This window comes from Mustela nivalis (assembly GCF_964662115.1).
Source record: "Mustela nivalis genome assembly, chromosome: 14".
NCBI classification, from domain to species: Eukaryota; Metazoa; Chordata; class Mammalia; order Carnivora; family Mustelidae; genus Mustela; species Mustela nivalis.
In genome coordinates, this window is record NC_139033.1 from 71060624 (window position 1) to 71083321 (window position 22698).

Sequence of the window (22698 nt, forward strand, 5' to 3'; positions counted from 1 at the left end):
TCTCTGTGTGACCCTGAGCAAACTGTATGCCCCATCAATGCCCTCTATTAAATGCCAACCATTCCAGGGCTCACAAACATGGTAGAACGGGGCATAAGGTGCAGCCATACAAGGCAAGTTTGTACTATATGTGCATGCAATTTCTGGAAACAAGTTCTATAAAGAGGTGCAAGCTTGGGGGTTACTGAAGAAGCACATTCCCATGGGCATCCACATTCTGGGGAGGAAAACAAGCTGCAGGACAAGAGCATGTGAAACGTTGCGCTTTAGAAAGGTCAACACGTTAGAAGCTGCTTTTTATCAGAAATAACCTGAGACTCAGCTGAGTAGGATGGTTTGATGTTTGGATAATTCTTCTGTAAATGTGCCCTAGTCTCTGGGCATGTTCTGCTTCCCCAGTATGTCAACATCCTGGGCCTTTCATATATGTCAGCAGTGCCTAGAGAGACCTGTCTACTCACACTGCACTCATAAGTGTTCCCTCCGTTCCAGACTAATAGGTTCACTGGTGGAATAACACTTTTAACACTTTTTAATCACAGCCTCACATACATTTAGGTCTAGGGAAGTTATAGATTTTCCTGGAGAAATTAGAGTTTATATGACTAGAGGAAATGTTCAACGGCAGCTAAAGTTGACTCATCTAAAGAAAATGCCTCAGTGGTAGGTTGTTACTATGTCATTACTGTAGGAAGGATGGTAATTATTGTCACAGAGCTTATTCAGAACTCTTTTCCTGTGGAGCATTTCAAAAAGATTCAGTGAAGGGTATGTATTAAGCACACCAGGAAACAAACATTTTCCACTCTAGTCTTGTCCTCTATTTAAAAAAATACAGGAAAAAAAATTTAAATCAGGAATGCTACTCAAGTTATATTTAATTTGAGGCTAACATCTAGAAAATATACAAATTAATACCAATAAGACTTTAAATATTATTTTGGTAAAATCAGACTCTTTTGAAAGATGCCTATATTGCATGTTATAGAGATACTCCATTTATTGTTACCAATTTGCTAGGGATCAGGAGAAGTGAGGCGTGCTCCTCAAAGACATGAACTAAATGTCTTTATCAAGGAAATAAATTAATAAATTTACTAATTAAAATAGGAAAACCACAGACCCTAGAATTTAGTTTTAGTATAATTTTCTCTGAGGATCTGAAATAACTAAAGGCCATAAAGATAGTCATCTCTGCTTTTATGTTGTTACCTGATTTGCAGATATTTGCATATTTGCACACACTTATGTATCTACAATATCTATTCTCTTATAATAATTGCCAGGGAAGGTGACCTAGTAGGTGTTCTGAAATTGAATGATCAGAAAACCATTAAGGATGAAAGAGAAAAGATCTTAGGAAAACTAACTGAGCTACATGATATTTGCCAAATAAAGACCTTTTCTACAATTTTGCTATGAAAGTAAAATGTCAAGTAAATGATAGCTTATTGTGCTATCACAAAATTTTATAAAAACAAAGTACACACAAAAAAGTACAGCCAATTGTTTCATTCATTGTTCTAAAAAAAAATGGTGTGTTAAAAATAAATAAAATGGTACGTGGCTGTTATAAAAATGTAAACATTCTTACAGATAACATAAAATAAACTTACTTTTGTTTCATTTTTCAATTACATCTTAATCGAGACTTTCTTAACAAATGGATTAGAATCTCATTTTAAGCAAATTCTCTTTAAATGCCCTTTGCCTGGAGCAGTGAGGCCTTACCTAGCCATCATTCCTCCTGCTGCACTTGCAACTGGCCACTTCCCACAAATAACACCCTATCCAGGTCGTGGCTCACCTCCATTTTCTGGGTAGAAATACTTACTACAGCTGCCCAGGTAAATGATGGATTCACATATAATTCTCATGATTCCACCCATTTTAGGCTTTCATTATATGCTGCCCTCTCTAACATAATTACAATAAAACTGTAAGATAGTTGAGAGAAAGCACTAGCCAGGGTCTCATGCTGGTTTGTAATTCCTGATGCCACACTACTATCTACACTGGAGTAGTACTAGCCAAGTGCATGGCAGCACATAAGGACTTTCTCTAACTCTCCAGCTCTTTGACGGTATTCTGAAAGTACTATAACTTTTATTCCTCTGGCTCATCTACCCTCATGAATGTTCATTTCTGACTGCGGAAGACAAGTTGTAGGGAAATGAAAAGCCATTACTAGAGGAAGGGAGACAAAGGGAGTGTCTAGAAAACAGGGCCATATGAACAAACTACAGTTTCAGGAACATTTCTCTGTTTAGAAGGGTCATAATTTGGGGTCTGTGGACCTCTTAGAAGTCTATGGGTGAGCTCCATGGATCCAGAAGCCCCCTGAACTTTCAGGCAAAGTTCCATGTGATATACATTTTTTGGTGAAGACTGTTTATAGTTTATAAGGGTTTAAAGAGTTCAGGACGCAATGGAAATTTAATCTCTATTTCTTTAAAGAAATCTTTAAGCAGAGGCCTGAGGTAATAATGTTGATCCCAGGATCTTACCTTTTCTACAAAGTACAGAATGCCCTCGTGGCCACGCTGGCCAGGGGGCTTCCAACTTAGCACCACATAGCTCCGGGTAGCCTCTGTGACAGAGAGGTCTGTGGGGGGGCCAGGAACAATACCCTCTGAAAAACAACAAGGAAAAGTGAAAAGCACACACCCTGGGAAGACCAGCATATGCAGAGAGTCATAGATGTTCCTCTCCCACTGGAGAAAGAGTTCATTACTGCTCCACAGTATAAAGAACTACCTCATCTCTGAAATTCTTCCTAAAACATCCATTCATTCATTCAAAGCCACAATTTTACTTTCCTTGCTTGGCAATTTTGATTTTCTTACTGATCCTAAAAAACAGTAATGACATAAGTTATACTTTCTATACATCCTATATCAGCTTTTTATAGAATATCTTTTCAAGGATGTTCAGATAGCAAACAAACAAAATATAAAGATAGTATATTCTCTAGGGCAGAAAGTTGACTTGTTTTCTCACCAGGAGAGTAAAGATAATGCCCTTCTCCAGAGAAAGCTTGGGCACAGGGTTTGTCAGATGTAACATATATCTACTGTGTGTACAGCATCCATCTGTGCTGCTCCCTACCACCCTGTGGAACTTGGCGGGGGGACAATGCAAAGGAAAGTAATGAGAACAGGAAGCTCGTGCTGTCTAACTGTGCTGTGACTAAAGAATCCTTTGTCTCTGACCTAGGAATCTCTTATCTTTTGCCAACATCAATGAAACTGTGGTATGAAACGTATTAGTTTGTAAGTAGGGCAAAACTTTAGACCCTCCACATCCAATAACTAAAATACCAAGCAAAATACATGGAACAACTATTTATAGACATTGGATATTAGCTGGCTTAGGACAATGATTCCTGATAGAAAAGTAACAGATTAGGTGAGCTCTACCACTGTCCTAGCTTATTGTCTGGAGAGAATCTCAAGACAGCAGCTCAGGAAGAGGAACCCAGGTAGAACCTGGGAGTCTCCCCAAGTGGAGGAGAAGAAGCTGGAATTCCAGAAAGGGAAGGTACCTACAGAGAGAGTCACAAGGATAAATACTGGAGGAAAGGGCTTCACAGAGAGGGAGGCTTCAGAGATGTTCAGAGGGTACCTCTGGAGTGCTCACCTGAATACTAACCAGCACATCAATGTGAGAAAACCACCTGAGGTGGAGGAAAACCCACACAACAGAACTGAAGAGAATAAACCTCAAAGCTCTCAAAGGACCTGGGAGAGTCCATATTCCAACCATTTAGAGTGGAAATCTCCTAATTCACAGGCATCTGGTAGAGTACTACTCAGAAGGCTATTTCCTCTGTAGTATGGCCAAATTATGCCTCAGCTAAAGTCTGTTCTGATTTCACTTAACAAAAGCAAGCCTTGAAAGATCAAATCATTTCCCCAGAACAAAGCTCAAGAGCATTTATAAAAACTTAAAAACATCCAGCACCAAACAATGTAAATTCAAAATGTCTGGCATCTCATGAAACGTTATTAAGTACGCAAAGGAGCAAGAAAATACAGCCCTTTCTGGGGAGAAAAATCAATCAATGAAAACAAAACCAAAGATGTCACAGATTATAGAATTAATCAACAAGGATATAAAAACAGTTATTGTAAGAACAGTCCATATGTCCAAAAGGGCAAAGATTAAACATGTTAAATAAAGACATGGAAAATATAATGACACAGTAGCAGAAAGTATCTGAAATGAAACACAGAAAGCAAATACACTGAAAGGGAAAATGAACACAGCATCAGTGACCCCTGGTTTCAAGTAGCATATAACTGGAGTTCCTGAGGTAGAAAAGAAAGAAGGGGTACAGGAAAAAAACGTTTAAAGAAATAATGCTGAAGAATTTTCCAAAGCTGATGAAAATTGTAAACTCACAGAATCCAAGGAACTTGTACACCGCAAGCACAAGACACATCAAGGAAACCACACTAATGCATATCACAAACAAATTTCTCAATCCAGTGACAAAAAGAATCTGTTAAAAGCAGGTAGAGAGAAGAAGATACATACTGAGGGACAAAAATAAGAATAACAATAGTCATTCTTTTTTTTTTTTTTTAGATTTTATTTATTTATTTGAGAGTGAGCACAAACAGCAAGGGAAAAGGAGAAGCAGCAAGGGATAAGGAAAAGCAAGGGATAAGGAAAAGCAAACTCCTCATTGAGCTGGGAGCCCAGTGCGGGTCTAGAGCGCAATGCCTGGAGCCCAATGCAGGTCTCAATCCCAGGACCCTAAAATCATGACCTGAGCCAAAGATAGGTGCTTAACTGAGCCATTCAAGTGCCCCAACAACGTCATTTTTATAGTGCACATTTGCACTATAGTGGACCATCATTTCTAAAGTACTGAAAGAAAAACTGTCGATCTAGAATTGTACAACCAGTGAACGTCTATTTCAAAAAGAAGGATGAAATAGATGAAAGATGAAATATGTCTTTTAGACATACAAAAATAAAATTATTCATAATCAGCAGGACTGCACTACAAGCAATATTAAAGGAAATGCTTCACGTACAAAGGAAGTGGTATCAGATGGAAATCCAGATCTACACAAAGAAATGAAGAACAAAAATGATAAAAATATGAGTGAATACTGAAAAGTTTTTTCTTACTTTTAAATTTCTTTGAAAGATACGTGACTATTTGAACCAAAATAATAGTATTGTATTGTGCAATTTGTAATACACAAATAAAATCCATGCAATAACAGCACCAAGGCTTGAAAGGGGAAATGGGATAATGCTGTTTTAAGTTCTTACAACTATACATGTAGTAGTATAATCTTACTTGAAGGAGGTTGTGATAAGACATATATTAAAATTCTAAACTACTATAATACAAAACAAAGAATTATAGTTAATAAGATACCATGGCGAAAATGGAATAATAAAAAAGTACTCAATCTAAAAGAAAGTAGAAAAAAAAGGAGAAAGGAAACAAATGGATTGATAGAAAACAAATAGCAAGATGGTAGATTTAAATCCAACTGTATCAATAATCACACAAAATGTAATTGTTCAAACATTCTAATAAAAAGGCAAAGATTACCCAACTGGATAAAAACCAAGACCCAGCTACATGCTGCCTACAAGAAATACAATTTAAATATAAAGACACACATAGGTCAAAAGTAAAAGGATGGAAAGCATATGCCATGCTAATACTAATTAAAAAAAAAAACCCCTTGAATGATTATATTAGTATCAAAATAGATTTCTAAGCAAAAAACATTACCATGGATAAAGAGTGTCACTTTATAATAACAAAGTGGTCAATTCATAAGAAGATATGACAATCAAAATGTTTATGCATGAATAACAAAGCTTCAAACAGTATGAATCAAAACCTGGTAGAACTACAAGAAGAAAAAACTAAATCTACCATCCGGTCAGAGATTTCACCAATACGCTATTAACTGATAGAACAAGAAGATCAGATAGAAATCAGATCAGAAATCCCAGTAGGTTTTTTTTATAGAAAGTTGAAATCCCAGTAGGTTTTTATTATAGAAAGTGATAAAGCTGATTTTTCAAATTTATGTGGAAATGCAAAGGCAGCATAGCCAAAACAACTTTGGGGGGAAAAAAATAGAGGAGTAAATATTACTTAATTTCAAAACTACAAAGCTTTTAAAATTTTTTATTCATATATTTGTTTATTTATTTAAAACTGGAAGCTTAAAAACAACAACAACAACAACCACAACCTAAAGCCACAGTAGTCAAGATAGTGTGGTTGGTGTAGAGAAAATAAAATTGACAACAGAGATTTTAGAAATAGATATTAAAAAAAAAAATGCAACCAATTGATTTTGGCAATGGTGCCAAGGCAATTCAATGGGAATGGATAATCACTGGATTATCACTGCTTAGCTATATGCAAAATATCCCGATAATGATAACAACTTAAGACCCTTACTTTGCATAATATAGAAAAAATTAATTTGAAATGGAACGTAGATTGAGATCTAAGAGCTAATGCTATAACATTTCTAGAATAAACAGGAAAACTAACTAAGTAAACTTGATTTGGCAAAGATTCAAATATGATGCAAAAATGGCAATATACATAAAAAAGGTTTCCAACAGTATTAGGGAAATGCAAATTAAAACCACTATGCACGCACTATGAAACGTCATTACTGGTGATAATGTGGAACAAATGGAATTCATATACTGCTGATTGGAATGTAAAATGGTACAAACGTCTTCGAAACAGTTGGCAGTTAAAAATTAAACATATACGGGCACCTGGGTGGCTCAGTGGGTTAAAGCCTCTGCTTTTGGCTCAGGTCATGATCCCAGGGTCATGGGATCAAGGCCTGCATCGGGCTCTCTGCTCAGCAGGGAGCCTGCTTCCCCCTCTCTCTCTCTGCCTGCCTCTCTGCCTACTTGTGATCTCTGTCTGTCAAATAAATAAAATCTTTAAAAAAAAAATTAAACATATACCAAAAAAAAAAATTAAACATACAACTACCATATGACCTATCTGTCCAACTCCTAGGTATTTATCCAAGAAAAATAAAAAGCATAAGTCCATACAAACACTTAATAAGGATGTTCATAGAAGCTTTTGACAGTAAATGGATAAAAAACAAACTTGAACTGATACATGCATCAACATGAGTAAATCTCAAAATAATTCTGCTGAGTGAAGAAAACCGGAGAAAAACGAGTAAGATTTCATTTATTTAAGAGTGTGGAATACGCAAACTAGAGTGACAGAAAACAGATTAGTGATGGCCTGGTGATGGGCAGAGGCAGGAGAAAGGAATTACAGAGGGGCATGAGGAAATTTTAGGGATGATGGTTATGTTCATTATTTTGATCATGGTGACAGCTTCACAGGTGTATACACATGGAGAATTTGCCAAATTGTACGTTTTACAGAAATCAGTTTACTCTATGTCAATCGTACTTCAATAAACCTTTTTTTTAAAAAGATTTTATTTATTTATTTGACAGACAGAGATCACAAGTAGACAGAGAAGCAGGCAGAGAGGAGGAAGCAGGCTCCCCACAGAGCAGAGAGCCTGATGTGGGGCTCCATCCCAAGAACCTGGGATCATGACCTGAGCCGAAGGCAGAGGCTTTAACCCATTGAGCTACCCAGGCACCCCCTTCAATAAACCTTTTTTAAAAACTGTGATTCTCTGAAAATATACATTACTTTATGATCTCTACATATTTCAGGATATTCTTCCCAAAATTTCTTAAATAATATACACTTTAACCTCATAATAAAGGCTAAACCACATGGCAAAACACTGGCAACAGTATCTGGGAGAAACTGAGCTTTTACCTGAAGGTTCCTCTTCAGTGACAATGATCTGTCCAGTCCAAGGTGCTGAAGGGCGACCTGAACAGAGATAAATGTAAAAATCACAAAGTTCATAAATGCGGTTTCAACTGCACTCATAAACTGGCCATAGTAGCCACAAAGTGGCTTGATTAACTAGTTTACTTACATATTTTCCTAATGAATCTTACTGAGCATATATATGGTGTTGTGTCTTCAAGGAACCCACAATCTGATAGAGCACAGAGCCCACCTATTTGGAGTCAACATTTCTGGAACTGTAGTTTCACAAGCAAATAATCTATGTTCATTTACTGTTCAGTATAGATCTCTGGAAACATGTAAGTTCTCTCATCTCTCCTTAAGAGATAGCATGTATTTGGGAGAAATGTTTCTGGAACAACTGCAAGCCCAGTAGTTATTTATGTGTAATAATGAAGCCAAAAAAAGGAGAGGGGAGCTAATCCTACAGTACAATTCAATGAAAGCAATTTCTTTCCATTATATTTTGAAAAGTATTATCTACGAAAGAAACCAGTTTAGACCTGGAGGAAGGAAAGTGGGTAAGTGGGCAGGAAAAGAGGAAAATCCATTTAAATTCATTTTATTTATTCATTCATTGAAGAGGAAATTCATTGCTGTGTTCCCACAAGTAAGAGATAGAGAGAATGGTTTAACTCCTGCTTTATCAACAGATTTTCACCAGAGCTAATACAAAAACAGAAAGGTGATTTGCAAGACAACCTATTTTCAACTCAAACAAACTCAACCTTATTTTCATTGGAATTTATAAAAGAGGAGTTAATGAAGTATGAGCTGGAATTAGGAAAGAGGGAGGGAAGTCAGACAGCAGGCAAAAAACAATCAGGCAATCAAGGAGTTTGATTAGAAAAAGTCCCCAGAGAAAGGTTTTTTACTTAGCTTTTTACAATGCCACACATGTACCTAAGGTAAGAATAATGCTGCAAATATGACATAGACCAGTAGTCCTCAACCACGATGATTTTGCCCCTTGAGGATAGGATAGCACCCCCCCCCCCCATGACAAATACTTACCTAGCTTAAATGTCTATAGAGTCAAGTTTGAAATATCCAGTGAGTGTTCATTTCCAACAATCTTTTAATGTCATTTTATGGTCTCTATTACTGAGGATAAATATGGGTTCCCATGAAATAAATGTAGAGCATAAATCAGGTACCATGGTTTTGACGTTTAGATGTGGAATTTAAATATATGAAAATATTATTTTTGATTGTCTAATATGGTAACTCAAGTATAGAGATATAATGTTGTAAAAATGTGTTTTTCCTTTGATATAAAGATGCTCACTGGGTTGAGTATTAATGTGCTAAGGGGCAAATTCTAGGTTAAGAAACTTACCTTATAATATTAAGAATTAAAAGAAAAGCATATTTGTGCTAACAAAAAATAAAAATGCTTCCCAGGCTTTTATCATATTTCATTTCAAATAGAATGCCCAGAACTCAGTTTAACAAGGAAAAGTTTTCTGAATCAAATAAAAATAAGACAAAAAATAAAGCCCTTAGTGAAGAGACATGTCTAAAAACAAATTGGTTTTCGTTTCGTTTTTCCCCCTAGGAGTTTGATAGATAAAGGATTTCCTAGTCTCTTCTCCCTCTAGTGGAAGGGGGGAGGAATAACCTTGCAAAGAGATATATTGTAGTTACTTAAAACAATGACAAAAAGGTTCAAGAAGATCCTGAAAATTGAAAAATGCTTACTTTTAAGTCTAGCTTTCTCAGCTGGATCCAGAGCAGCCACAGGCTCAGAAACTCTAGATGGTAGACCTATTCCATTCTTATTCACAGCTCGAACTCGGAATATGTAAGAACGACCTTCTATCAACCCAGTGACTGGAAAACGAGCAAACTTCACAGGTGTATCATTGCATTGAGACCAGCTATCTGTGCCCACCTCACACCTAAGGGAAAGAGAGTGGTCAGCAATTATATTAAAAGAAGTGTGACTAAATTAATAGCTCCAAATCTGCAAATCCCTCCCCCACCAATTGCTTCAGACCTCCCCATAACATACCCAGCTCAAGTGTGTGGTTCAATAGTTACTTAACTGCATCCACTCAGTTCTATTCAATTGCAATGTGTCTTCTTTAAAAATAAAAATACCTCAGATCCTTCCTAAACATGCATACTTCCTTTAAACTCCCTAAAAGCAAGCAGCTGAGGGGCCTAGTGTGCTAAGCCAAAGAACTTTCTGGGGGAGAAACAGAAGCAACAGGTAGGTATGTACAATCTATACATTGGAGAGACTGAATGGAAAGATCCTCCAAACATCTCCCTGGCTGATGTCTTCAGTTCCACCATTGGTGACTTCTTTGTCGTCTTTATGCATTTTCTTTTAAAAATAAAACTGTTTGAATTAGTTAACACCTTAAATATACCTATTTATATTGTAGCATACAGTAAAGAGCATGCTTTTTTTTTTTTTTTTTTTCTTAAGTAATCTCAACACCCAGTGTGGGCCTCAAACTCACAACCCTGAGATCAAGATCTGTATGCTCTACAGACTGCGCTAGCCAGTCACCCCTGGAAAGAGCCCACTTGATGATCATTACATGCTGTGTGGGTAGAAGGGGGAAGAGAGTATTGTAACATATTTGTTTCTTAACAGATGAGATTGGTGAGATGCAGGGAAACTCTCACACCTGGGAGGGAGAGATTACGTGCTTTGGAACCTCTGATTTCTGGTGAGGTGCTTTTACAGTAGTCTGGGATAGACTGGTCACATCCTGGAGATGAAGATGGCAGCTCATATTATGTTAGGGGCCTGATTGGCAGGGGGTGAGGGGCTTGCAGCCTGTGCTTAAATTATACAGCTTTAGGATTAACTAACTCATCAGTTTTTATGAGCAGAGCACTGAAATTTAGTTTATGTCACTGCCCCAAGATGGCTCCATGTCTAACATGTCTAATTCCCAAATAATTCGCATGGGGGACAGGTTTTAATGGCAGGGCAAAGGTGATCAGGGCAAGAGGTTTCTCTGCTTCCTCAGCCTCACCCTTCCATTCTTTGATAAAGACAATAGACTTTTCCTCAACCTTATGTAAAGTGCTATGAACTATGGCTTCAATCCCTGCCCCCCACCAACCCTTAAATCTTGTCTTTATAGAAATTCCGGAGTTGCTAAGTGTAGGGTTTGGGAGGGAGCTGAGAAGCCTACGATGATTATTCAAGCTGCCCCTGTCTCCAGAGATTCCTCCTCTCTCCCGGTGCAGATGCTGTCATGGTGACCCAGTGATACTCTAGTGTGCTTCCCAACCCTCATGTGGGCAGAAAGAAAGGGGGGAACGTAGCTGCTCTGGAGATATCTACAGCATTTTGGAGCAGAAAGAAACACAAATATATGGCCAGGCTGGTATTTGAATTCTAGTTCTGCTACTTACTACCTGTGGGACTTTAGGTAACTTACTGTTTTCTCACTAGCATGTGGCTTTGGGCCAGCAACTGTTTCCTACTCATGATAAGAGTAGCTACCTTTCAAATGGTGGTTATGGTTAATGGTTAATATATGTGATGTATTTAGAACAGTGTCATGCACATTGGTAATGCTTAATAAATATTAGCTGCAATATGGTTATTTTTTATTGTGACAGAGCAAAATGGACTTCTGATTGTCCCTTGTCTTACACTGATTAAGTTTGCAGATCCCCTGGAAATTGCCAAAGACAATAAAGCAGTCTCTAAGGATGTAAAAAAAATCTACCAAAAACTTCACAGGTCATCATTACTGAATGACAAAATAAAGTGGAAGTATTTAGTATAGGGTTAAATAGTATAGGATTTATTATAAAAATTTCTCTGGATGGTATTGAGCCCAATGGGCATATATTTACTTATTACCATAAATATTTGGTTTAATACACCTTGGTACAAACCTGTTGTACCACAGTGGCACAGATTATTTGTCCCTAGTGGTTTCTACAATTAGATTCTATTACTGAAAAATGGAAGAGAATTGGAGCAACTATTTGAATAGAAACTAAGTCAGATAATAATGTATTTAGGTTGATAATCTAAATTTGTTGTCTGTACTGTCCAAATTCACTGGATAATTAATGTGTAAGACCCAGTTACTATAAATATCAGAGGTTCTAAGTTTTGGAGAACGTAAATAGAAAAAATTGTAGAAAGAACACAATTTAATACTATTGATATTTGTTATTTTTTTGTCTAACTTGAAACCACACCCTATGAAATAAATAAGTTTTTGTTAATATTCCTAAAGTAGGGGCGCCTGGGTGGCTCAGTGGGTTAAACCACTGCCTTCAGCTCAGGTCATGATCCCAGGGTCCTGGGATCGAGTTCCATATTGGGCTCTCTGCTCAGCAGGGAGCCTGCTTCCTCCTCTCTCTCTCTCTCTGCCTGCATCTCTGCCTACCTGTGATCTCTCTCTGTCAAATAAATAAATAAATTCTTTAAAAATATATATATATATATATTCTTAAAGTATTATTCTTTCAATTATTTAATATTTTTAAATTACTGGCATACTAGGAATGTAGACATTAAATATATTGGACACAAGCTGTTTCCAAAGTGGCCTCTTAAAAGGTCTACACATTCATAGCATTCTTGCCAAATAAGTGACTCGTATTGGTAGTCAAATTCAAAAATTATCTTTGGAATTTAGGTCAATAGATAGGGTTGTGTGTGCAAGAGACAGAGAGAGAGAAAGAGGAGGAGATCAGAATATAAAATATTTCATGTAGAAATGGTGGAAGAAGTCAAGTATGCATCTCTATGACTAAATCACTCAAACTGGAACTAGACTAAGTACTAACTTATCAATAAAATATCCCAGAATAGGACTCCCTCCATCCACAGCTGGCTGTTTCCAAGAGATAATGATATAATCTTTGTTGGCATCCAAGCACACCACGTCCAAGGGAGAGGCTGGAGCTCCTTCGATCTCTGCATCAGCGTCTGTGGAGGTACAGAAGGATCCCTTTAAACCTCTCAGACAAGATCTATCACAGTCAAGCGATCCCCAGCTTAGTGCACACATTTCTTACCACACCCATAGTAGCTACATCTTTGGCCCAAGCAGAGCGAGTTCTGGTCTTAGAATTTGCTTACCAACATGACAATGTGTGCTTTTCATCATCAGTACAAAGAACATTATGTTAGAAAGGGCTCTAAAAAGAATCCATGACCTTTGCCTCATGGCCTTCGCCTGCCCAAAATGTTTTAAAGGAAAATAAATATGGGACGCCCGGGAGTCAGTCAGTTAAGCATCTGCCTGCAGCTCAGGTCATGATCCCAGGGTCCTGGGATTGAACTCTGCATCAACTCCTTGCTCAGTGGACAGCCTTCTTTTCCTCCTCCCTCTGCTGCTCCTCCTACTTGTGTTCTCCCTCTCTCTCTCTGTCAAATATAAATAAAATCTTTTTTAAAAATAAAAAATGAAGGAAATAAATATGGAGATATAGGAACCACTAGCAGAAAAGTCTAATAAGGGAAGCTGAGCCAGAAAGTCTGTTCTTAAGATATCTAGCATACAGTGTTACTCAGAAATACCAACCTCTCTGAAGGGGAACAAATAAAAACCACGAAGCTTCGCCCTTCCCTCTGCTGGTCACTCCCATTCTGGGAGAGAAAGGAAAACATTCACTTTAATCAAATGTTTGTTCCCAGACTGGAGACACTTGCGAAAGGAATTCTGATGCAATATCCACATCTGAGCTTAGTTTATCAGAGTTTAGTACAAGTTCAGGATTATACAAGAGAGGGCAGTGACTGTTTATGAAATGAGATCCTCTGACAGTGGTTTCCTCAGCAGTGTCTTCAGGCACAGCTAAATGAGTGAACCAGGGATGTTTTCAGGAGGAGAGCCAAGGGGGATGAAAATAATCGGTCAATAACCCTTTCAGTGAGAGGCAGGGTTCCTGGAGGTGGGGTTCACATTGCCAATTTCTCCTGACCTCTGGTCCCCTTCTTCATAACTGCAGTTGGCCGGAGAGGAGGCTGCGACGTGTTGGAACCACTCATCTCAAGGAAAACACTTCTGTTGACTGTATAAACACTTTTCTTTTATAATGAGCTATATACTTCTGTAACTCTTATGAATTACTAAGCCATTTGATATTAAGGCAGAAATATTTGTGCACTTCCGAATTTGGGATAGGTTTGCACTGCCTGTGAGGAGCTCAAATCACTTTGGTTTTGAATATTCTGTCTCTTGCCCCCACGAACCTGTAGGAAAGTGTTTTAGGCAACTTCTCTGGCATAAGTACTATATGAGAACATAACTAAATCATGGACCCTAAAAGCGAGCATTTCGGTGGGAAGAAAATTCTTCCCTTCCAGGGTTTGAGAGCACTGGATTGGGGGTGGGGGGGAGAACCTACTAATGGTGAAGTTAGAGCAGAACTAGAAAGGGGTAGAGATGCTGAGGTTAATAGGCCTCAAGTGACAGAAGAAGGATGCTAGAAAGCCGCTCAGTTGGGAGGAGACAGCTGGCAACCTCCATCCATGTTCTTTTGCTACAGTCCCAAAATGTAACAACAAGGAATCCCTGGTTCAGACTATCCATAGTATGTAACAGAGCATGGCAGACAGTAGGAATCCAGGGAACCATTTTTCAGCATATTTATAACATTGCTTGGCCCATGCCATTCTTAGGGTAAGCTAAACAGTCTTTCTAAAAACAGGTTCTGTGTAGGAGCTGCTGGAAGCCAAATCCAGATACTGTGTTATGCTGGGACACATCTGTGCTCCTGGCTCTCAGCAGCTGCTGGAGAACGCTTGACCACTGCTCCCACTTGGCCAGCGGCAGGCCTTTTCCTAGCCCGTGTCCTTTTTCCCAACCCTCCAAAAAGCAAAACTTTTGTACTTTTGATTAACTGTGTAAAAGATTAGACCGCTACTCTATATTTTGCCTTCTGACACAAGCCAATAATAACTTTTTTAGAAATATAAGTAACTCTATTCTCTTTAGTATAAAAGCAGTGTTTTCTTATAAAAAGTGATAATCAAAAAATATGTTAAAATCCTCTTTAATTTCATAATTCAGAGACAACGACTACTAACATACTGGCCTAGATTTTTCTAGATTTTTTTCTATATTTATAAGCTCAAAAGTGATTGTTTTTAAAATAAAAACAAGATTGGACTATATAGTTTCATGTTAATGTATTTCCATATCAGTAAGAATAGATATACACCATTTGTTTTCACTGCTGTGTGGTATTCTGTTGTTTACATGGAGCATTTATTATACTTTATTTTATAATTCCCATGGGTAGGTATCTAGATTTCTTCTAGTTTTTCCCAATACATTTTTCTTACCTTTGCCCACTTCAGTTCCTAGAACTAGAATTGATGGATGTGCTCTATTGATACATAGTAGCAAACATCCTGAGAAATGTTGAAACAATTGATACCAGCAATGGACAGGAGTGCTATTCCCTTCATTCCTTTATCCCAGTGGATTTTAAAAATCCTTTAAATCTTTGCAATATGATAAAAATGTTACATCATTTCAATTTTCATTTCTTTGATTACTAGTGAAAACCTTTTCATCTATTTGTCATTTGTAATTGTTTTTTCAAGACATTTCTAGCCTGTCCTTTACCACTTTATCATCTCTCTCCCTCCATGCAGTGGAAGGGGTAGAGGAGGAAAGAATATACAAAATACATAAGTCTAGAAAAATATGTAATAAAATAATAACATTGGAATAGCTTTTCTCTTTCTTCTTTTTTTTCTTTGCTTATTTACATGATCTAATTTTTTTTTTTTTTACAAAGAACACATACTACCTATATAATAAAATATGTGCATCTCTGGAATGGGTTTCTGCAGACACACGGTGCTTTATACACTGATCATTCTAGTTCAGAAGCTATTTTCTGAGCAGGAAAAACATCTGAGCTCTAAAAATGCACTGAAATGGCGTCATGCAGTTCAATGTATACAGAGTTTTATAAAACACATAAAGTGTCATTTAAAATATGCCGGTAATTTCTTAGGATTCCTGGCTGGCTGAAGTGGTGGAACATCTGACCCTTGATCAGGGGGTTGTGAGTTTGAGCCCCAAGTTGGGTGTAGATATTACTTAAAAACAAAATTTTTACCAAAATACCCAACATGTTACCACTTTCTTAAAAGGTTAAACTTAAATTTAGCATATGACCCAGTAATTCCACTTATATGTTTCTCCCCAAGAGAGATAATAACATACATCCATGAATATGAACATAAATGTTCATAGCAGAATTATTCATCATAGCCAAAGAGTAGAAACAATCCAACTGTCCAATTGGTGAATGGATGGACCAAAAGAGTCTTCTCCATACATTGCAATAGTACTTAGCAATAAAAAAGAACAAACTGTTAAAATGTGTTAAAACATAAACGAACCTCAAAATAGATGGTTTACTGAAAGAAGAGAGATATAAAATTCCACATACCATATCCAAAAATGTCCAAAGAAGGCAAACAGAGACAGAATGTAAGTTAGTGGTTGCCTATGGGCTGGTCTGGGAATGACAGTGTGGAATGGGCAAAGAAAACCCTCTGGGGTGATGAAAATGTTCTTAAACGGATGCTAGGTGATGACTGCACCCTCTGTAAATACTCTAAAGCACTGTCTACTCAACATAGGTGGATCTTTCAGTTTATCAAGTATACTTCAATAAAGGTTTTTTTAAAAAAAAGAATCTAAAATATATCATTTAAAATAAACTTATAAGTGACATTTTTTTCTAAAAGTTCTTAAATTCACAAAGCAATTACTGAAATTTATCTTTCCAATTTTGTCCTTCCCATTTATCTTCTCAGTTCTCTCACATAAGTTTATATAAAACACATAAAGTGTCCTTTAAAACAAAATGGTAATTTCTTGGGGTGCCTGGCTGGCCAAGGCGGTTGAGCATACGACTCTTGATCTGGGGGTTGTGATTTCAATCCCTATATTTTGTATAGAGATCACTTAAAAAAAAATCTTTACCGAAACAAAACCCAAAAAACAACATGTTAGCAATTTCTTAAAAAGTCGAACACAAATTTAACATGTGACCCAGCAATTCCACTTGTTGGTCTCTACCCTAAACTGATCAATTTTAGAATCTTTCCATTTCCTTATTTTGTAGATTTGAAAACTAGCTTAAGTATAAATTTCAAATTTCGATGCCATCTCTCTGTCTATAGTCAGAGATTCTGGATATAGGCATGGAGAAATGTTACTGAGAAAATCTAGACTGTATCAGAGTTTCTAGACAAAGCCCATGAAAGAATCGCCAAGGCATAAGTAATTAAGGTTTTTTTCTTGAATCACCAGAGATACAGTCCTTATCTAACCGATTTTTCCAGGTGGTTTGTCTACATGAACTTACTCGCTGATGAGTTTCAGTGTGTCTGTCTTCACGTGATTTATCCAGAGGCTAACACCGTGACATCTGACTTTGCCCACAATACTTTTGTGTTGTAGAAAGTCTAAAACATTTTCAGATGATGTACATATTCATGTCTCTCTCTCTCTCTCTTTAATATTCATGTATCTTTATCAGTTGTTCTAGGACAGAATTCCACAATTACTACTGTTCTCTGGGGGGGGGGGGGGTGCTGCTAACCATTCCCAGTATCCATTTTCCTTTTTAGTACTAGAAGCCCCAGCTTCAGTAGGCAACATGGCCACTCAGCTGGACACATGACACCCTAGCTTCCCTCACTGTGAGATGTGCATGTGCTAAGTGTTCACCATGCAGAAGTGATGTGTACAACTCTGCACGTCCCCATCCACTTCCTCTCTCCCTTTTCCCATAGGCTGGGATGAGAACACAGGATAGCACCATGGGGACCATGGAATAACAATGTAGATGGGACCTGGGACTCTGAACCACGCCCCTATTTCTGAATTGATAGACATAGGGGAGAAATAAGCTTTTTTGTTTCATCAGCTTAGCCTAATTAAAATCCTAGGTTAGGCATCAGAAGACCTGTATCCTAGATCCACTTTTGCTTTTAACTAACTGTGAGGCTTTTTTTGGTAAATCACTTTATTTTTCTGAACCTCAGTTTCTGCATCTTAAAATTAAGGGATTTGACTAGAATGGGAATCTTAACTTTTTTGAGCCATCCTTTGGCAGACTGACAAAGTCTAAAGGCCCCTTCTTGAAATAATGCTTCCAAATGCATAAAATAACATACATGAGATTGCCAAAGAAACTAATATTGAAATACAATTTTAATCAGACCTTTTGAGAGTCTGTGGATCCCAGTTAAGGACACCTGACCTCTAAAGTTCCATTTTGATCAAAATTCCTATGAGTTTATGATTCTCTTTAGTACACAAGAGATTTTTTAAAAATTAATAAGTCTCCTATATTGTTTATACTTTAGTTTTCTGTATATTATGATGTTTTGACACCTTAAAAGCCTTTCTGACTGCGAAGGCACTACCCTCCCCCCCACACACCCAGGGCTAGCCAATTCTTGGAGATAGCAGCCACTCAGCCAGGAGCCGGCCTTTGATAAGCAAACTACCAATCCAGAGCTGTGCCTCCTCTATAAGCCTGCACACCCTAGGAGGCCACACCTTAGCAGGGCCAGGGAGCAGGCTGCTAGGGACCAAGCCTATAGCTTAGAGTCTACCAAAATGATTCAAACTAGCCAATCCTAAACTGTTTATCCTGCCCTGCCTCCCCTTTCCCACAGAAACGCCAATAAAAGTCATGGCCTAAGGTCTCACCTCCCTCTGCTCCTTCCATAAGTGCAATAAATTTTATTTTCCCGATCTTCTCCTGTGTCCCCTCTTGTGGCCACACCTGACAAACAGCACAGAAGAGAACACATAACAGGCCTGCTGCCTGGAAGTGTCAATGGTCTTCCAGATGCCCTGCGATCCCATGTAGAAATAATATCCCCACTTGTAGAGAGCCAAACCATTCAAGACACAGGTGAACAAAGAAAGACTCCTAAAATCACACAGCTTGCCTTAAGGATTAAGTTGTAGCACCCTGTTTCCTAGTTCATTAAAGTTGAAACTATAAAAAAGGGGTCTGGAGTGAAATAATGAAATTGCTCCCTGGAATAGATATTAAAGAGTAAGTCCCCCGTAGCCCACCACTCTTTTATGGCAGCTTCGGTAAATTGAAATGGCTTTTTGTATTGTTGGGATAGAGCATCTCTACTCTAACACCTGTAAAGAGCTGCACTGGTAATTCACTGAGGATAGTATCCTGAAAATCCTTGACAGTAACACAGTCTGGCTCTGGTAGCTTTGGGTTGGTGCCTCAGGATTAACCTTTTTATAGGAGTTCTAATTTTATTGGAAGTTAACAACTCTATGCCATGTATTCTGGAAGAATTTTCAAATGGCTCTTTCATCTTACAAAAGCCATGTTTGGATAGATTGACTTGGCCTCCGTGTTTTAAACCTTCTTGGGTGTTCTGCTTTTTGCTGGACCTTACCTCGAACAAAGACATAAGCGCTGTATTGTTCATAGTATTCTCCCATTCGTACACGGATTGTGTAGAGGCCTTCATCTTCTTTGTTGAGATGAGAAAATGTCAGTGTCGCTCGATCTCCACTCCAAAGTGTTTGCACCCATTTGGATGAAGAAATAGGTGCTCCTGGAAATTTTTTTAAAAGTAAGAAAATTAACTGAGTTTTCCCTCCATTGCTCCCTTCCTTTCCCATCCTTCCCCCCCTCTTTGGCTCCCTCCCTCCCTCTCGCTCTCCCTCTTCTTCCATACTGAAAGCTCTTCAGTCTACTGTCAGTAGAAGTCTCTAGGGATTTGAGCCATTCTGCCATGCTTACATTGATAAAAAATACTATATCAGAAGCGAAGGGACCAGGGCCAAATATATAATCGGCAGGGTCCAGTGCAAAATGAAATTGCAAAGCCCCTGTTCAAAAAGCAGAGAAAAAATACAGTTACAGACACTAATATATAAGGCTTTTTCCTCCAAAAATATTTTACTCTATATAAAATATAATTGGGGTAACACAAATGGCAAAAAAATATTTTCTCACAATAAGTTTTATATACAAAAATAATTTTTATTAATGTAATAGCTTGATTGATAAGATATTTCAGGCTTGCTTTTCAAGTAGGTCATCAGATTTATACTTTCAGCAACTTCATTTTAACTCAGTATAATTGAGGGGCACCTGGGTGGCTCAGTCGGTTGAGTGGCCAACTCTTGAGTTCTGCTCAGGTCATGATCTCAGAGTCATGAAATTGAGCCCCACAATAGTGCTCAGGCAGAGTCTGCTTGTTCCTCTCCCTCCTCCTCTGACCCTCCCCTCACTACTCCCTCCCCCCAAATAAAGAAATAAATCTTTAAAAAAAAAAAAAGTAACCTCAGTCAGTCACTCTTTGAAAATTCAAGATCAGAAATTAATTGATAATTTTTAATTTTGAGAAGGATCTTGCTGCTGATGCAACTATTACTATAGCTATTAGGATATTACATACTTAAAATATTATATAGTTTTATACTATAGAGAATTATATAGATAAATTCTTGTGACATTTACATTGGTTAACATTATTTCAAAATATAAATTTTAGTACTCTAGAGTTAATGATGCTTAGGGGACAAAATTTCTAAGAAAATTTGACTTTATGTAGATCAGTTTCACATAAGTCTGAGTTTAATTTTAAATGTAATTTTACATAATAATATTTTGATATTTTCTCTATCATATTCAGTAAATTGTGGAAGGTATACAAGAGGCTGAAAATGATTTGTTTATAATCCATGTGTCAGTTCATGCATTCTATCACTGTATCTTCAATTACAAGGAAAAATTAATTTTAAGATTATCTTCCTTGTGAATACTGCTTCATTCACAGTTTCATATGAAAATAGTGTTCTTTTTCATCAAATGTGACAATCTTTAAATGTAATTTACATTTCTAAGCCTCTGAATATTTGCTGTACATTTATAGCAGTTTTCAAAACCAGGGATTCTAAACTCTTTTTACGGAATTCCAACAACTGCCTCATATACTTTACTGCAATGTCTCTATTACATGATTTTTACTTTATAATATTTTACTGACAAAGTTTACTGCCTGCTTGCTAGTAGTTCCTGTCCGGATGCTCAGGGCAGTAAGTTAGTATTTGTGCAGACTGCATAGCAATGAGCTCTGGGGAAGGACAGATAGGCTGGGAAGCTCCGACTACAGGTTCCCATGCTGCCCCCACTTGGAGCTCCTCCTCTTCCCTTGGGGCCATGTTCCCCCATTCACAGTGGTTTTGCCATTACTGGCTTCGGTCTGGACCCAGATGCTCCAGACTGCTCCAGGTACTGCGGTGCACAACTGAAGTTCAGGCCAACTGCTCAGTGAGCGCACTGCTCTCTGCCCACCATGCTGAGGGGTCAGTGGGCATGCTCCACAGTCCCAATGGATTCAGTGGACTTCCCTTAATTTTACGAAAAATATTAACTTATAAAATGAATATATAAGTAATTTACAAAAGTGCATTTTTTGTCATCCTTTCCACAGATTACTTGGTGATAAGAAATTACAACCTCCACAAATATGTTACAAAAGTCCTGCTACTTTGATATAAGTATAAAAACTCTTTCAACATCCAGTAGGTCATGCCTTCTAATGTCCAGATTCTGTCAGTTCTGATAAACAAGTCTGTGGTCTATGGACACTCGTGCTCTGGTGCCAAGCCCCGTTTGCTCCCCATCTGGTGAATAAGAACCTAAGTGAGAATTCATCATAAAGGCTCACCATTTCGGTACCACTGGATCTCTGGCTGGAAGTGCTTAATTTCTGGAGTGATAACTACACGGCAGCCTAGACTCATTGTCTCACCCTCTCTTCCAAAAGACACATCAAACTTGTCATCAAAGTGGATCTCAAACTTGGATGCATAACCATAAGGGGTCACACCAACTGGGTACAACAAAAACAAACATTAGTAATTTTGTTTTTTCTCATCAAAGAGATACTAGCATTTTAATAAGTGGTCACAGCAAACACTGATCAAAAGAGTTATCTGGGCAAAAATTAAATCTTATAAAGAAGTACATGGCACATTCCCATATATTATGATGTGAAATGGAAATTCTTGCTTCATTGGTCAGATAAGCTCAATATTTATTTTTATTGTTGCAATGAATAGAATTTTAAGGGGAAGGTTTAAGGGGCAGGCATAATACCTCACATAGGATATAAGTGAATACCACATTTAGGTTAGACTTAAATACTTAGCACAATATATGTACTTTTTAGATTCCTAGTTCATTTAAAACTCAGCCACTGTACTCTCCAGACAAACCAGCCATATCAATTACTCATAAAAACAGAGTTTTCTAACTTAATGGAAAAATTCTTTGCTTCAGTGTCTTTAATGATCTGAGTGAGAAAAAAAAATTATAAGAAATTTTAAACTGAAAAGTTTATAATATTGTGACTTTAAAAAATATTTTTCTTAAAAATATCTTACTTACAGATTGAGTGAATACCTACATCATAAAGCCTCCCAGGTTTTATTTCTTCTTTTCTCAAGGGAAAGAGCTTGGGAAAATGACTCGTTAACAGTTTACCATGCCACATACTTGAACTTGACATGTTATCTAATCCTTACAAAAACCCCACAGCACATTTTTTTTCCCTCTCTTTCAGATGAGAATGGAGAGGTTCACAAAAATAATACACAACTAATGTCCAGGTTTCAAAGGTATTATGTGTGAAATTGAAATTCAAACCCATAGCTGCCTGACTCTAGAATTTAGGCCCATCTCTGATATTTCATCTCTCTTCCTAACGCCTCTTAGAATTAATTTGAAAATGCAAGCCAGAATTTATTGAGTTCAACTTGTGCCAAGTATTGTTCCCAGTGTTAAATATCTATTAACTC

At 37.5% G+C, this 22698-nt stretch overlaps 1 protein-coding gene across 29 annotated transcripts in view; it reads right to left on the minus strand.

Moving 5' to 3' along the window:
- The window catches only part of MYOM1 (myomesin 1), a 165374-nt gene that overhangs the window by 62855 nt on the left and 79821 nt on the right, over positions 1–22698 (minus strand). For all 29 annotated transcript variants that reach the window (XM_082698952.1, XM_082698946.1, XM_082698951.1 and 26 more), the window contains 6 exons: positions 21567–21731; positions 19281–19442; positions 12650–12791; positions 9572–9771; positions 7832–7888; positions 2508–2632 (listed from right to left, as the gene is read on the minus strand). In XM_082698952.1, the coding sequence (XP_082555078.1) occupies positions 2508–2632; positions 7832–7888; positions 9572–9771; positions 12650–12791; positions 19281–19442; positions 21567–21731 (851 nt within the window). The remainder of the gene's footprint in view (positions 1–2507; positions 2633–7831; positions 7889–9571; positions 9772–12649; positions 12792–19280; positions 19443–21566; positions 21732–22698) is intronic.